Here is a 15197-nt window from a genome sequence, read left to right on the forward strand (position 1 = left end):
AAACATAAAGAGGGATCCTGGTGGGCCAGGCCAATCTTTCTTTATCTCTAAACTAAAACTGGGGAAATGCGAAGAGTGTTCGGGCTTCAGACATGATTTTATTTCAGAATTCCTTGAGAGAAAAAACGCCTGGTTAGGCTTTGTGTATGTAAAGTTAAAGTTAAAGTACTTCCTTGGTTTACAGCTATGTTGCTATTATGCTGTTTGTTACTTATGTATGTTATGTTGCAGCTATTTAAAATAGTTGTGTCAATTTGTTCTGGCCCGAAATAAATTGGCCCTTTGAAACATATCTTTGTGTGTTGTATGTAGACCACATTGCTTAGCAGAGTTCAGTGATGCAAATGCATGTCAAGTTGATCAACAGATTGTATTATTCTCCACTGCAATAACAGTACTGAAATGAAGGCTAAAAGGGCATTAATGGGAGCTTTAAAAAAAGAAGAAAAAAATAACTAAATAGTTACTTTTCACAGTAACGCATTACTTTTTGGTGTAAGTAACTGAGTTAGTAACTGTGTTACTTTTGAAATAAAGTAACTAGTAACTGTAACTAGTTACTGGTTTGCAGTAACTAACCCAACACTGCTGATGAGGGACAAGCAGCAGAAAATGGATGGATTTTATTAATCATACTCATGCTTTATAATCGATTACATTTTAAGTACCGTATTTTCGGACTATAAGTCGCAGTTTTTTTCATAATTTGGCCGGGCTCCAGTGCGACTTATATATGTTTTTTTCCTTCTTTATTATGCATTTTCAGCAGGTGCGACTAATACTCCGGTGCGACTTATACTCCGAAAAATATGGTACATCAGTTCTTTAACTCAAATGTCCTCTCGTCATTTTCCAAAAGTATATATATTTGACATGTCATGTTGATGTTATTGAACAAACTCTACCTGACAAAGTCTCCTTGGACCATTCCGTAGGGAGTGGCCGTTTTGTTGAGTTCCGTTTCCTGCTCCTGGTTCAGTTCGTCAATGTCAACCTCGACGTCTACAAATGCAGGCAAACACAAACATGACTTTCTTCATTCCTCCAATTGTTTATGATACTGTATATGTATACTGTCCGTAGTAAAATAGTACAGAATGCATGTAGATGGCATTTACTCACCGATATCTGGGATAACCTCATCCTCTTCAGACTCGCTGTTCTCTGAATTGTCCTCGTCTTTGTCAGATGCCGGGTCAGGTTCTGTTACGGTGCTGTCCTCGTACGTGTATCCGATGGCAACCTTTTTCTCAGCCAGCCTGCAGAAAGAGCAAAACGGCTTAATTGGGGTCGGAAAACTTATTAAACTTTAACTGGCATACTTTTTCTTCTCGTCCTCATTTGGCTTCTGCAGGCCACCATAAAGCTCATCCACATAGATCTGGTACAAACACTGCTCCTCGGAGACTGCAGAAGGAAAACAGCCATATATATATTCAAACCGTTAGATTAATGTGCTGAACATTTAAGACCATGTATTACTACCGTACTAACTGTTGGCAAAGTCGTTCTGCACCAGGCCTCTGTAGCGCTCATAATTGCACCTCCTCTCCTCCATTTCTAGATCTGGAGTTCTGGGGACAATACATTTTCACTTTGGCGTCGCTTCGTCATGACACTAACTTACATATGTATGTTCAATACATACTACTTTCATTATCAAGGCGATAATAGTTGTTTTTTAAATTTAGTGGAACTATTCATGTCAGCGTAAGCAAATGTGATTCAAATGTTGTTTGAAACAAACAGAAAATATATTTTAATAGCTGAGGAACAAGAAAACACATGACTACTGTGGCAGACTTACATGGAGCTGAGCACCACAGGCGTGTAGGTGGGGATGTAGTCCAGGTGAGCCCTCACGTCAAACCTGTCAATCATGTTGTTGGCATCTCCTTGCCAGGGCATCCTTTAGAGGAGACAAATGAGACAGTCAGTACATTACCATGCACTAAATAAGTCAGATTTCTTAAATATAGTCATACCTCAACTTAAGAGTGTTTGGAGATATGAGCTGTCTCTCAAAAAAATGTTATGCTTTAAATTGCAAGCAAGCAAGCAAGACTCAGTGTGCTTTCCTGGCCTAGCAGGACAAAGATCAGACGCGTATCAGAACCCACAGACCTACTTTTAAGCGAAAAGGCTGTCGTTACACAATGATGCGCTTTTGGATTTGTAACGTAAACATCCATCCATCCTCTTCTGCTTATCTGAGGTCGGATCGCGGGGGCAGCAGCCTAAGCAGGGCAGCCCAGACTTCCCTCTCCCCAGCCACTTCGTCCAGCTCCTCCCGGGGGATCCCGAGGCGTTCCCAGACCAGCCAGGAGACATAGTCTTCCCAACGTGTCCTGGGTCTTCCCCGTGGCCTCCTACCGGTCGGACGTGCCCTAAACACCTCCCTAGGGAGGCGTTCGGGTGGCATCCTGACCAGATGCCCGAACCACCTCATCTGGCTCCTCTCGATGTGGAGGATCAGCGGCTTTACTTTGAGCTCCCCCCGGATGACAGAGCTTCTCACCCTATCTCTAAGGGAGAGCCCCACCACCCGGCGGAGGAAGCTCATTTCGGCAGCTTGTACCCGTGATCTTGTCCTTTCGGTCATAACCCAAGGCTCATGACCATAGGTGAGGATGGGAACGTAGATCGACCGGTAAATTGAGAGCTTTGCCTTCCGGCTCAGCTCCTTCTTCACCACAACGGATTGATACAGCGTCTGCATTACTGAAGACGCCGCACCGATCCGCCTGTCGATCTCACCATCCACTCTTCCCCCACTCGTGAACAAGACTCCGAGGTACTTGAACTCCTCCACTTGGGGCAGTATCTACACCCCAACCCGGAAATGGCACTCCACCCTTTTCCGTAACATAAACAGTCAATGTTTAAGTATATTTCTTCTTTTATTTATGATTGAGCTGACTTCAGAATGGGCACTTTATCGAACAGCCTGTTAAAACTTAAATCCCCTATTTATGTTTATTTTGGCTTTTAACAATAGATAGAACAGTAAAACTACACAACCTCATGTTAAAAAAGCACCGTATAACATAATATGCTTAACAAAAATATTGATTGAAATCTGATTACCGTGGAACCACTTCGCTGAATGGGACTTCCAATGGAGGTGAAGTAAAAATTTATTTTACAGAATTACCGTATTTTTCGGACTATAAGGCGCTCTTAAAATCCTTTCATTTTCTCAAAAATGGACAGTGGGCCTTATGGTGCGCCTAATGTACGGCATAATTCTGGTTGTGCTTACCAACCTCAAAGCTATTTTATTTGGTGCATGGTGTAATGATAAGTGTTACCAGTAGATGGCAGTCACACATAAGAGATACGTGTAAACTGCAAGATGACGCCAGTAAACAACACCAAAACTTTAAATGTTCCAATGAGAATATAGAACATTACACACGGCGCTAAAAAATCTGTCAAAATGTTTTTAGTAGGACTTTGGTAAGCTATGAAGCCGCACCGCTTGATGGATTGTCGGCGCATTAAACATGAGTATTATTATGGTGTGAGTATAAGGACCGCAAAATGGCACCTATTAGCAGACATTATCTGGCGTTTTGTTTCGCAATATTATGCAAAAGCAACTTTTCTTACCTCCTGGTACCTGCTGATGTGTATTTGGGATCTGCATAAGTACTGAAATTGGAGGGCGTCCGCCATTGTAGTCTGTGCCGACACCGTACTCATACGCTTCTTTTTCTCTACCTTCTTATTTGGCATTCATCTTCCACTGTTGCCATTTCTAATATAAAGTAGTGTAAAGTTCAAACTTATATCTGTCAGTAAACTAGCTATCAAAGCACTAAAAACTGTAGTGAGTTTACATTATTCACCCACAGAACTTTAGGCATTAGTTTTCCGGTCAGACTGTTTTTCACGGGACACATTTGTGTGTTGTTGTTTCCGGATGAGGAGATGCTGCTCCGTTATTGATTGAAGTAAAGTCTGAATGTCATTAAAACAGTTAGCTCCATCTTTTGACACTTCTTCCACCCCCGTCCTTGCACGCTACACCGCTACAACAAAGATGACGGGGAGAAGACGCTGCAGAAGGTGAGTCACGTAAATAAAACCGCCCACAAAACGGCGCATCCTGAAGAGACTAGGGATGTCCCGATCCGATATTTGGATCTGATCGGCCGCCGATATTTGACAAAAAATGCGTATCGGCAAGGCATGGGAAAATGCCGATCCAGGTCCAGTTTAAAAAAAAATCTCTGGTCCGTGTTTTCCAACGCACAAATTTAAATAATACATTCCACTTTTCTGCTGCTCCCAAATTTCCGTTCCGCATTTTCCAGCACACCTTCAACACATCCACAGGTCATTCTCACGCAGTTGCTTTTAGCTGCTGGCATTACACGACAGGCCCTTCTCACTCCCCCTTACACACGTCACATAGTGTCACGTCATACGTCACATACTGTCACGTCATACGTCACATACGTATACGTCCTCTCCCAGCAGAGAGGTAGCAGCATGGCTAACGTTAGCTGTGATGCTAGCGCAGCCGTGCGAGCAACATTCCCTCTAAGGTGCGCGCTTGTGCAATTGCGCACTACTCAAGCGTCTTCTGCGCACGGCAAATCTATGCCACGGACAAAATCAAATAAAAAAATAAGCGCATAACAATTTTCGACAGACAGAGAAAACAATTTTCGTCATCATTGTTCAAATATTGTAACGTCTGTCGAGACGCTAATCTCCATTCGGTGCCACACGCCCACACCATCAAAATGCCGAGGCAAACATTTCCAGATCAACACTGTATGAAAAAAATAGTGATTTTTTTAGTTGTGATTTCCTTCTCTGCATGAAAGTTTAAAAGTAGCATATATTAATGCAGTATGAAGAAGAATGTTTTAATGTAGACACATAGAATCATCATACTGCTGTGATTATATGCATCAAGTGTTCATTCAAGGCTAAGGCAAAATATCGACATATATATCGTGTATCGCAATTTGGCCTTAAAATATTGCGATATTTAAAAAAGGCCATATCGCCCAGCCCTAGTTCAATGATGCCATTTCTGTTTGTCATGTATAATTTTGTCTATTTTGTGTTTATCCTTGAATAAACAGGTCAGTTTCTTGTTACCAACCATTGTGTATTATTCAAACTCCCCTAATTCAGCTGGCTAGTTGTTATCAAGAGTACTAAAACCCTTTTCAACATGATTCTGACAACTAAGTAGGCTAAATAACTTTAAACTTTAATACATGCTCGGATAGGCCAGTATCGGTATCGGATCGGAAGTGCAAAAACAACATCGGTATCGGATCGGAAGTGCAAAAGCCTGGATCGGGACATCTCTCGAAGAGATGCTCAGAAAGCGACTTGAAGATGATGTGTAAAACATCTATGCAACATTTTGACCAAAGAACCACCATTACGTGTTATGTGGACCACAAGATTGTGTTATAAATTTACAATAAAATCTGAATATGACCCCTTAAATGCGCCTTATAATCAGTGTAGGGCTGGGCGATATATGGAATATACTCGATATATCGCGGGTTTGTCTCTGTGCGATATAGAAAATGACTACCGTATATGGTGATATTGGAGTATACGTTCTCACGCAGTTGCTTTTAGCTGTGGGCATTACACTACAGGCTTTTATCACTCTTTCTTGTCTCTCCTCACAGACATAAAACAAGCGCACCTTCTTACATACGTCACATACTGTCATAGGTGCAACGTCATACGCCCTCGCGGAGCAGAGAGGTAGCGGCATGGGTAAAGTTAGCTGTAGTGCTAGCGGAGTGGTGCGAGTGGTAATACGAGAGAGAGAAGGTGCGAATCTGGTAAAAAATGAAGGAAGAATTAATTCTCAAGAAAAACAGCAGGGAGTCCATCGTCTGGTGGTGGTTTGGCTTCAAGCGGGAAGATGTTGAACAGACAACCGTAATATGTCAAGTATGCGACAAAAGCGTTGCTACAAAAAGTAGCAGCACTGCTAATTTGTAGCATCATTTGAAAAGGCACCCGCTAGAGAATGCAGAGTGCTTGAAACTCCGCATGTCAACATCTCCGTTCGGTGCCACACCCACAAAATGCCCAAGCAACCATTTTTACATCAACACCGTAAGAAAAAAATAGTCAACAACAGAAGGAGATAACGTCCGCAGGAACCTACCACATAGTGAAGGACATACACTATTTGATTTCCTATTATGCAGCTAATTTTTATTTGACAGTTATTGAAATATCTTGTGTGACATCATGCACAAAAGTTCATTTTATTTGTTTTAAACTATTGTAGTGGCGTTCTGTACAAAAAGTGCACTTTAATTTAATTTAGTGTTGTTTTGATAAGTCATCTTAGTGACATCATGCACAAATGTGCACTAATAGCTTGTTTTAAAATGTGTGACAATCTTGCACTTTGTTTTGGAAATGACATGAATGTTTGTGCCACTGCTTAACTGTTTAATAAATACACTTTTGGTAAATTGACTTAGTTGTGATTTCCCTCTGTGCATGAAAGTTTAAAATTAGCATATATTAAAGCAGTATGAACAAGACTGTTTTAATATAGACACATAGAATCATCATACTGCTGTGATTATATGCATCAAGTGCTCATTCAAGGCTAAGGCAAAATATCCAGATATATATCGTGTATCGTGACATGGCCTACAAATATTGAGATATTAATAAAAGGCCATTCCCCCAGCCCTAATCCAGTGCGCCTTTTTTACGAAAATAGACCCGAATAGACCCACTCATCGGCAGAGCGCCTTTTAATCCGGTGCGCCCTGAGGTCCAAAGAAATACGGTATTCAAATCCCAAAAATCACTTTAATGTGTGTGTCCCTCACATGTTGATAGGAGACTCTGCAGCTAGCGCCACAGCAGGATCTAGGTGAATCTTATAGGCTCGTCCATGAACCTGAAGGAACTGGGCTGGATCTTTTTTCTAAGGAGACAAAATAAAAATTAATGTAAGACGTTTTGCTCCACCTTGAACTTTACTGCCAATACTTCCAAAGCTAAAATGTGTCAGAGTAACTCTAAAGCACTTCAGAAGAAAAACTAAGTGGCTGCAATAGAACAACAAGAATCCCTCTAAAGGCCAGAAGATCGAGCTTGACAAGTCAGAAAACCAAGATTTACTATTATGCAAGAGTCACTAAGTGACAAAGTCTCTTACTATCTTCTCGTAGTACTCTCGGCGACGCTCCCCTCGCCGCTTGTAGTCAACCATCATGCCACGGAGCTTGCGCTCGTGTTTGCGGGCCTCCTGCCACATGACGGCTCCGCTGGGGGTGGGGGCGCGGCGGGGCACGGTTGCTTCAACGAAGCAAAGTGGAAAAGAAAGGTAAATGAGAGGTTCCAGGAACACAGTTCTTACATGCAGTAAAATAAATACCAGCGTTTCCACTACATTTAACTGATCGCGGTGCGCCGGCACACCTTAATAATGAGTGTTTTTCACAAATGTAGGTAGTATATTGCATGTATTGATATATGCAGTCTATAATTTACACACTATTGGCCATAAATGGCTTGAAAAACAACTCAAATATCATACAAATATTCCTCTTTACTTTATTTTGAAAAACGTGCATGGTCAAGCACGTTTTTCTCTCTGTTGAAACTCGGCAAAAGTGTGCAGAATAAATAAGTTTAGGAGAAAAGTATTTTAAAATATTTTTCTTGTTCAAGCCTGTAACAACTACCCTAATTACGACATCACTACCGAGAGTAAGGCCTAACTTTATGCCGTGTGCGTCTTCGAATCTCCGTTTGGACATCCCTGTGGAGTTTGCATGTTCTCCCTGTGCGTGCGTGGGTTTCCTTCGGGTACTCCAGCTTCCACATTCCAAAAATATGCACGTTATAGGTTAATTGGATACTTAAAATTATCCATTGGTATGAATGGGAGTGTAAATAATTGTTTGTCTATATGTGCCCTGCAATTGGCTGGCGACCAGTCGATGGTGTTTCCCGCCCCTCGGCCAAAGTCAGCTGGGATAGGCTCCAGCTTACCCCTGCTACCCTAATGAGGATAAGTAGAATAGAAAATGGATGGATGGACAAGTTTGTTCTGCTAATTTTCAATTGCATGTCAATGAGCTGGTCCCATTGCACGTTAGCATTAAGCTAGCGGCATTAGATCCAACCTTTATCCTGTATAATTATATTACTTTTGTTTTTTACCAAACCAAATGATTATTTAATGTGATTATTGCATGTATGTGCACTTCATGTGTATGTTGATGTACTTTCCTTTGTGTGCTTGGTTATAAAGTGATTTAATTGTAGAAAATTAAGTTCTTTTTTTTCCATCACTAATTTAACCTCTTAAAGCCCAAGCTGTTTGTTTACATGCTTTTTTTATTTCTCTTTGCTATTTAGGCTTTTTGGACCCTAATTAGAATAAAAACTAACAATTATTTTTTGATATGATGTACTTAGTCCATAAGCACACAAACATGTACTTCATGTTTGTGTATCATATGGTATCATGCTAATTTTTATTTTTACACTTTTTCCCCCCAAATTCTATTGTATGTTATACTCTTCTGACACCACCAGATGGCAGTATAAGTGTCCACATAAGCGGCCATAAGACCCTGATTCAGCAGTGTACACAATTTTGGAAATAAGAGCTAAAAGGTGCTGTCCACGCATGTGGCCACTAAGGCCTTTAGAGTTAATTAAAGAACTGTTTACATATTTTGGCAAACTAAATTCCAACATTCAGTGAGTACTGAACATGCATGTTATATTGCACAATAAGCAGCAACAACTGTTGTGTTTCTCCACCTGCCTTCGGGCAATGGATGCAATTTAACTTTGATACTAATTCCAGCATTTTTATGTTGAAGCGGTTTTCTTGCTGACACATTGATTAATATCTACTGTCCTAATTCAAATAAACACAGCAATTTTTTTTAAAGAAAATAATTAAGTTAGTACTAATGCCACATATTTGTAATAAATATATGTATACATTTTTTTTGCCTTTTTAAAGAAAATATATGCCATCCATCCATCCATTTTCTACCACTTGTCCCTTTTGGGGTCACGGGGGGTGCTGGAGCTTATCTCAGCTGCACATGGGGGGAAGGCGGGGTACACCCTTGACAAGTCGCCACCTCATTGCAAATATATGCATCATCATCAATTATGAAAGTTAAATTACATAATATTGACCTAGCCACGCTCCCACCACTACATTGGCAATCTGTGTGAAAAGCTCCAACCCCATCAAATAAATACGCATCACATAGGCCAGAGATCTCCAACCTTTTTTTCTTCTGAGATCTACTTTTACCAAATGAAAATGGCTACTTATTTTATTTTAACCCAAACTAAGGGAATACGCTTGCTTTGCCAGAACATTAGCAAAATGTTGGTATTTGCAACTAACATTAAAAAATCCACAACATAATGTTTTGTTCATTTATATCTTGTAATTCAGTAGGTATTTATTTATTTATTTATTATTTACTGAGGACAGCATGCGAACGTGAATGAGGCTCAGTCATGTCCGCATGCTGTCCTCAGTCACGTCCGCTTTTCCTCCATAAAAACAGCGTGCCGGCCCAGTCACATAACATCTATGGCTTTTGGAACTCAGTGCACACACAACAACCTATCTGGATTCCATAAGATATTTGATAAGGAATCGGTTCGATAAGAGGATTCACTAATGGCATCGACATCGATAATTTCTTAAGGAACATCATCCCTATCCTCCTTATTTTATGTATGTATTAGGAGTGTGGGAACAAATCGATTCAAATCGCGATTCTCACGATTCAGAATCGATTCTCTTTTTTTTTTAAATCGATTTTATATTTTTTTTTTAACATTTGTTTTATTTTCCTTATTTTTAATTAATCAATCTAACAAAACAATACACAGCAATACCATAACAATGCAATCCAATTCCAAAACCAAACCCGACCCAGCAACACAGCAATAAACAGAGCAATTGAGAGGACACACAAACACGACACAGAACAAACCAAATGTAGTGAAACAAAAATGAGTATTATCAACAACAGTATCAATATTAGTTACAATTTCAACATAGCAGTGATTAAAAAGCTATCATTGACATTATCATTAGACATTTATAAAAAAAAACAATAAAAAAAACAATAGTGTCACAGTGGCTTACACTTGCATCGCATCTCATAAACTTGACAACACACTGTGACCAATATTTTCACAAAGAAGAAGTCATATTCTTGGTTCATTTAATAGTTAAAACAAATTTACATAATTGCAATCAGTTGATAAAACATTGTCCTTTACAATTATAAAAGCTTTTTACAAAAATCTACTACTCTGCTTGCATGTCAGCAGACTGGGGTAGATCCTGCTGAAATCCTATGTATTGAATGAATAGAGAATCGTTTTGAATCGGGGAAAAAAATCGTTTTTGAATCGAGAATCGTGTTGAATTGAAAAAAAAAAATCGATTTTGAATCTAACTGTGACCCCAAGAATCGATATTGAATCGAATCGTGGGACACTCAAAGATTCACAGCCCTGGTATATATATATATATATATATATATACACACATAATAAAATGCAGCTGAGATAGGCTCCAGCACTCCCCGCGACCCCAAAGGGACAAGCGGTAGAAAATGGATGGATGGAAAATAAATACTTGAATTTCAGTGAATTACAGCTATATATATATAGCTGTAATTTTATATATATATATATATATATATATATATATATATATATATATATATATATATATTAGGGCTGCAACTAACGGTTAATTTGATAATCGATTAATCCGTCGATTATTACTTCGATTAATCGATTAATAATCGGATAAAAGAGACAAACTACATTTCTATCCTTTCCAGTTTTTATTGGAAAAAAAACAGCATACTGGCGCCATGTTCTTTCAACTTGCCAAATAAAACAAGGAAAATGTTACAAAAATGCACACTTTTGACACCCCTGCTATAGATAATAAAAAATTAAATCTGATAAATCTATGGATAAAAAGTAAAGCCTGGCGACGCTTTTATCACGTTTATCATAACTCTCTCGCTCTCTCTGTCTCTCCCCCTCCCTCACGAATGCTGCTGCGCGCACAATTTGTTGTGTTTTTAACCTTCTTAACCCTGAACGTACATTGAAAATACACACAACCCTAACTCAAAATGCCAGACATTTTAGGCATTTAAGAAACACCGCCCGACAGCCCCGCAAAAGAGGACATGTCCGGTGAAAAGAGGACGTATGGTCAGGACCTAGCCTAGCAGCGATCGGTTTCACGTCCAGTGAAACCGATCGCTGCTAGTCCTCTTTTGCTAGCATGCTAGAAGCTAACGGGCTAGGATAGACTGACCATACGTCCTCTTTTCACCGGACATGTCCTCTTTTGCGGGGCTGTCAGGGCGGAGTTTCTTAGATGCCTCAAATGTCTGGCATTTTGAGTATTGTTTACACAGCGTGCAGTACGCTACTTAATATGTCCGTGTGGAAACTCGTTCGGTACACTTCCGCACCGAAACGAAACCCCCGTACCGAATCGGTTCGATACAAATACACGTACCATTGCACCCCTATTATTTTTATTATCGCTTCTCAGCTGTTTGTAAATGTTGCAGTTTATAAATAAAGGTAAAAAAAAAAAATAAAAAAAAAATTAGCCTCTGCGCATGCGCATGGCATAGATCCAACGAATCGATGACTAAATTAATCGCCAACTATTTTTATAATCGATCTCAATCGATTACCGGTAGTTGTTGCAGCCCTGATATATATATATACACACAGGTAAAAGCCAGTAAATTAGAATATTTTGAAATACTTGATTTATTTCAGTAATTGCATTCAAAAGGTGTAACTTGTACATTATATTTATTCATTGCACACAGACTGATGCATTCAAATGTTTATTTCATTTAATTTTGATGATTTGAAGTGGCAACAAATGAAAATCCAAAATTCCGTGTGTCACAAAATTAGAATATTACTTAAGGCTAATACAAAAAAGGGATTTTTAGAAATGTTGGCCAACTGAAAAGTATGAAAATGAAAAATATGAGCATGTACAATACTCAATACTTGGTTGGAGCTCCTTTTGCCTCAATTACTGCGTTAATGCGGCGTGGCATGGAGTCGATGAGTTTCTGGCACTGCTCAGGTGTTATGAGAGCCCAGGTTGCTCTGATAGTGGCCTTCAACTCTTCTGCGTTTTTGGGTCTGGCATTCTGCATCTTCCTTTTCACAATACCCCACAGATTTTCTATGGGGCTAAGGTCAGGGGAGTTGGCGGGCCAATTTAGAACAGAAATACCATGGTCCGTAAACCAGGCACGGGTAGATTTTGCGCTGTGTGCAGGCGCCAAGTCCTGTTGGAACTTGAAATCTCCATCTCCATAGAGCAGGTCAGCAGCAGGAAGCATGAAGTGCTCTAAAACTTGCTGGTAGACGGCTGCGTTGACCCTGGATCTCAGGAAACAGAGTGGACCGACACCAGCAGATGACATGGCACCCCAAACCATCACTGATGGTGGAAACTTTACACTAGACTTCAGGCAACGTGGATCCTGTGCCTCTCCTGTCTTCCTCCAGACTCTGGGACCTCGATTTCCAAAGGAAATGCAAACCAAACCATCAGTGATGGGTTTGGTTTATATATATATATATATATATATATATATAAATCGCCCGCCCCAGCGGGCCTTTTGAATATCTCCCTAATTCTGAGGTCTCAAAGTTGGCAAGTAGGCTTATTTATATGATGCCTCGCTTACTGTTTAGGACTATGTAAGGCTGACTTTTAATAGAGTGGTTGGCTTAATGTGTCCAACAGTCTAAATAATGGTAAATATTAGCGAATGACCACTATTTAGAAAAAATATACAAGTCTCTTTAGCATCTATATTTTGAATAAGACAGTAGATATTAGCAGCTAACCCACTAGAACTAGAGCGCTTGTCTGTATTGACTACCACGCTTTCGTCATTCTTTTTTTTTTATTATTAGCACGTACTGATATGAATAGAATAAAGACACCACAAAAGCATGCAAAAATGTTATGGTTTTTTTAATAGCGGTCGCAGCAAAATCACGACAGCGCGTGCAGTCGTCGGGCCTAAACTAGACGAGCTTAGCCGAGTTTAGCCAGGGTAATGCTAACTGCCCTAAAAACTAACGAGCGAACTATTGTCTGCTTTAGAAGTGCAAAATGAAGCATGTTTCATGTCGTGTGGGATTGAGCGGCTCACCTGTTTTACTGCCAACTATCACACAAACTGGGTTTGTTACGAGATGAGCCAAAAGGCTGCTGTACACGCCTTCTTCTTCAGCGCTGCTTTTCTTCTTCGTACAAGGGCGGCGGGTAGTTAACACGCCCCCTGTTGGCCTGGAGTGGAACTAAAAGGTAGTAACACGCCCCCCGTTGGCCTGGAGTGGAACTACTGCTCTTTTAATCCAACTCTTTTTTTTTTATTGACATTTTCAAATGGACAGAAAAGAGTGCAAGTCGAAACAGTACAATTTTAAAGTCAGTAAATTCTTCACACCTTTTCCCTTAAAATCCAAACCTCACCATACTTGCCAACCTTGAGACCTCAGAATTAGGGGGATGTTCAAAGTCGGGACCCAGGGTGGACCACTCATCTGTGCATCAGTTGGGGACGTCTCTGTGCTGCTGACCTGTCTCCACTCAAGATGATCTCCTGCTGGCCCCACTATGGACTGGACTCTCACTATTATGTTAGATCCACTATGGACTGGACTCTCACTATTATGTTAGATCCACTGTGGACTGGACTCTTACACTATTATGTTAGATCCACTATGGACTGGACTCTCACACTACTATGTTAGATCCACTATGGACTGGACTCTCACACTATTATGTTAGATCCACTATGGACTGGACTCGCACACTATTATGTTAGATCCACTATGGACTGGACTCTCACACTATTATGTTAGATCCACTATGGACTGGACTCTCACACTATTATGTTAGATCCACTATGGACTGGACTCTCACACTATTATGTCAGATCCACTATGGACTGGACTCTCACACTATTATGTTAGATCCACTATGGACTGGACTCGCACACTATTATGTTAGATCCACTATGGACTGGACTCTCACACTATTATGTTAGATCCACTATGGACCGGACTCTCACACTATTATGATAGATCCACTATGGACTGGACTCTCACTATTATGTTAGATCCACCATGGACTGGACTCTCACACTATTATGATAGATCCACTATGGACTGGACTCTCACTGTTATGTTAGATCCACTATGGACTGGACTCTCACACTATTATGTTAGATCCACTATGGACTGGACTCGCACATTATTATGATAGATCCACTATGGACTGGACTCTCACACTATTATGTTAGATCCACTATGGACTGGACTCTATTATGTTAGATCCACTATGGACTGGACTCTCACACTATTATGTTAGATCCACCATGGACTGGACTCTCACACTATTATGATAGATCCACTATGGACTGGACTCTCACTGTTATGTTAGATCCACTATGGACTGGACTCTCACACTATTATGTTAGATCCACTATGGACTGGACTCGCACATTATTATGATAGATCCACTATGGACTGGACTCTCACACTATTATGTTAGATCCACTATGGACTGGACTCTATTATGTTAGATCCACTATGGACTGGACCCTCACACTATTATGGACTGGGGGTGAGCCAACTTCCAATTAAACAAGATCAATCCTAAAAGCAGTGGTACCGGGCACATGTTATCAGGGCATATGCCAAGAATGGCTGATCATGGGTTGGGGGGTGAGAACTACTGCTCTTTTAATACTGCCTTGTGTGGATTGTTTTTTCTGGAAAGTTCTACAACTAGCATTTTTATTTATTCATTATTGTTTACAGCAGGGATGTTCTTACGTTTTGACTTGGGGGCCGTATTGGGCTAAAAGAAATTCGGCCAAGGGCCCAAAGCCGACTGTATGTAAAGTAACAATGTGCGATATGTGTAAATATTATATTAATATAATGGATAATACAGATGTGATCAAAAGTTTACATACCCTTGTAAAGAACATAATGTCATGGCTGTCTTCAGTTTCACTTTCCAATACTTTCTACAACTCTTATGTTCTTGTGATAGAGTGATTGGAGCACATACTTGTTGGTCACAAAAAACA

At 40.2% G+C, this 15197-nt stretch overlaps 1 protein-coding gene across 2 annotated transcripts in view; it reads right to left on the bottom strand.

Annotated features, from left to right (window-relative positions):
- The window catches only part of clasrp (CLK4-associating serine/arginine rich protein), a 37903-nt gene extending 24528 nt beyond the window's left edge, over nt 1-13375 (bottom strand). For both annotated transcript variants that reach the window (XR_009816625.1, XM_061973048.1), the window contains exons 1-8: nt 13248-13375; nt 7178-7317; nt 6846-6943; nt 1808-1909; nt 1495-1574; nt 1323-1407; nt 1123-1259; nt 906-1002 (exon numbers count right to left, since the gene is read on the bottom strand). Coding sequence is in view for 1 of the 2 variants with exons in the window: in XM_061973048.1 (XP_061829032.1) it covers nt 906-1002; nt 1123-1259; nt 1323-1407; nt 1495-1574; nt 1808-1909; nt 6846-6943; nt 7178-7276 (698 nt within the window). In the remaining variant the exon portion in view is untranslated. The remainder of the gene's footprint in view (nt 1-905; nt 1003-1122; nt 1260-1322; nt 1408-1494; nt 1575-1807; nt 1910-6845; nt 6944-7177; nt 7318-13247) is intronic.
- Between the last annotated feature and the right edge of the window lie 1822 nt (nt 13376-15197).

This window comes from Nerophis lumbriciformis, linkage group LG17 (assembly GCF_033978685.3).
Source record: "Nerophis lumbriciformis linkage group LG17, RoL_Nlum_v2.1, whole genome shotgun sequence".
NCBI classification, from domain to species: domain Eukaryota; kingdom Metazoa; phylum Chordata; class Actinopteri; order Syngnathiformes; family Syngnathidae; genus Nerophis; species Nerophis lumbriciformis.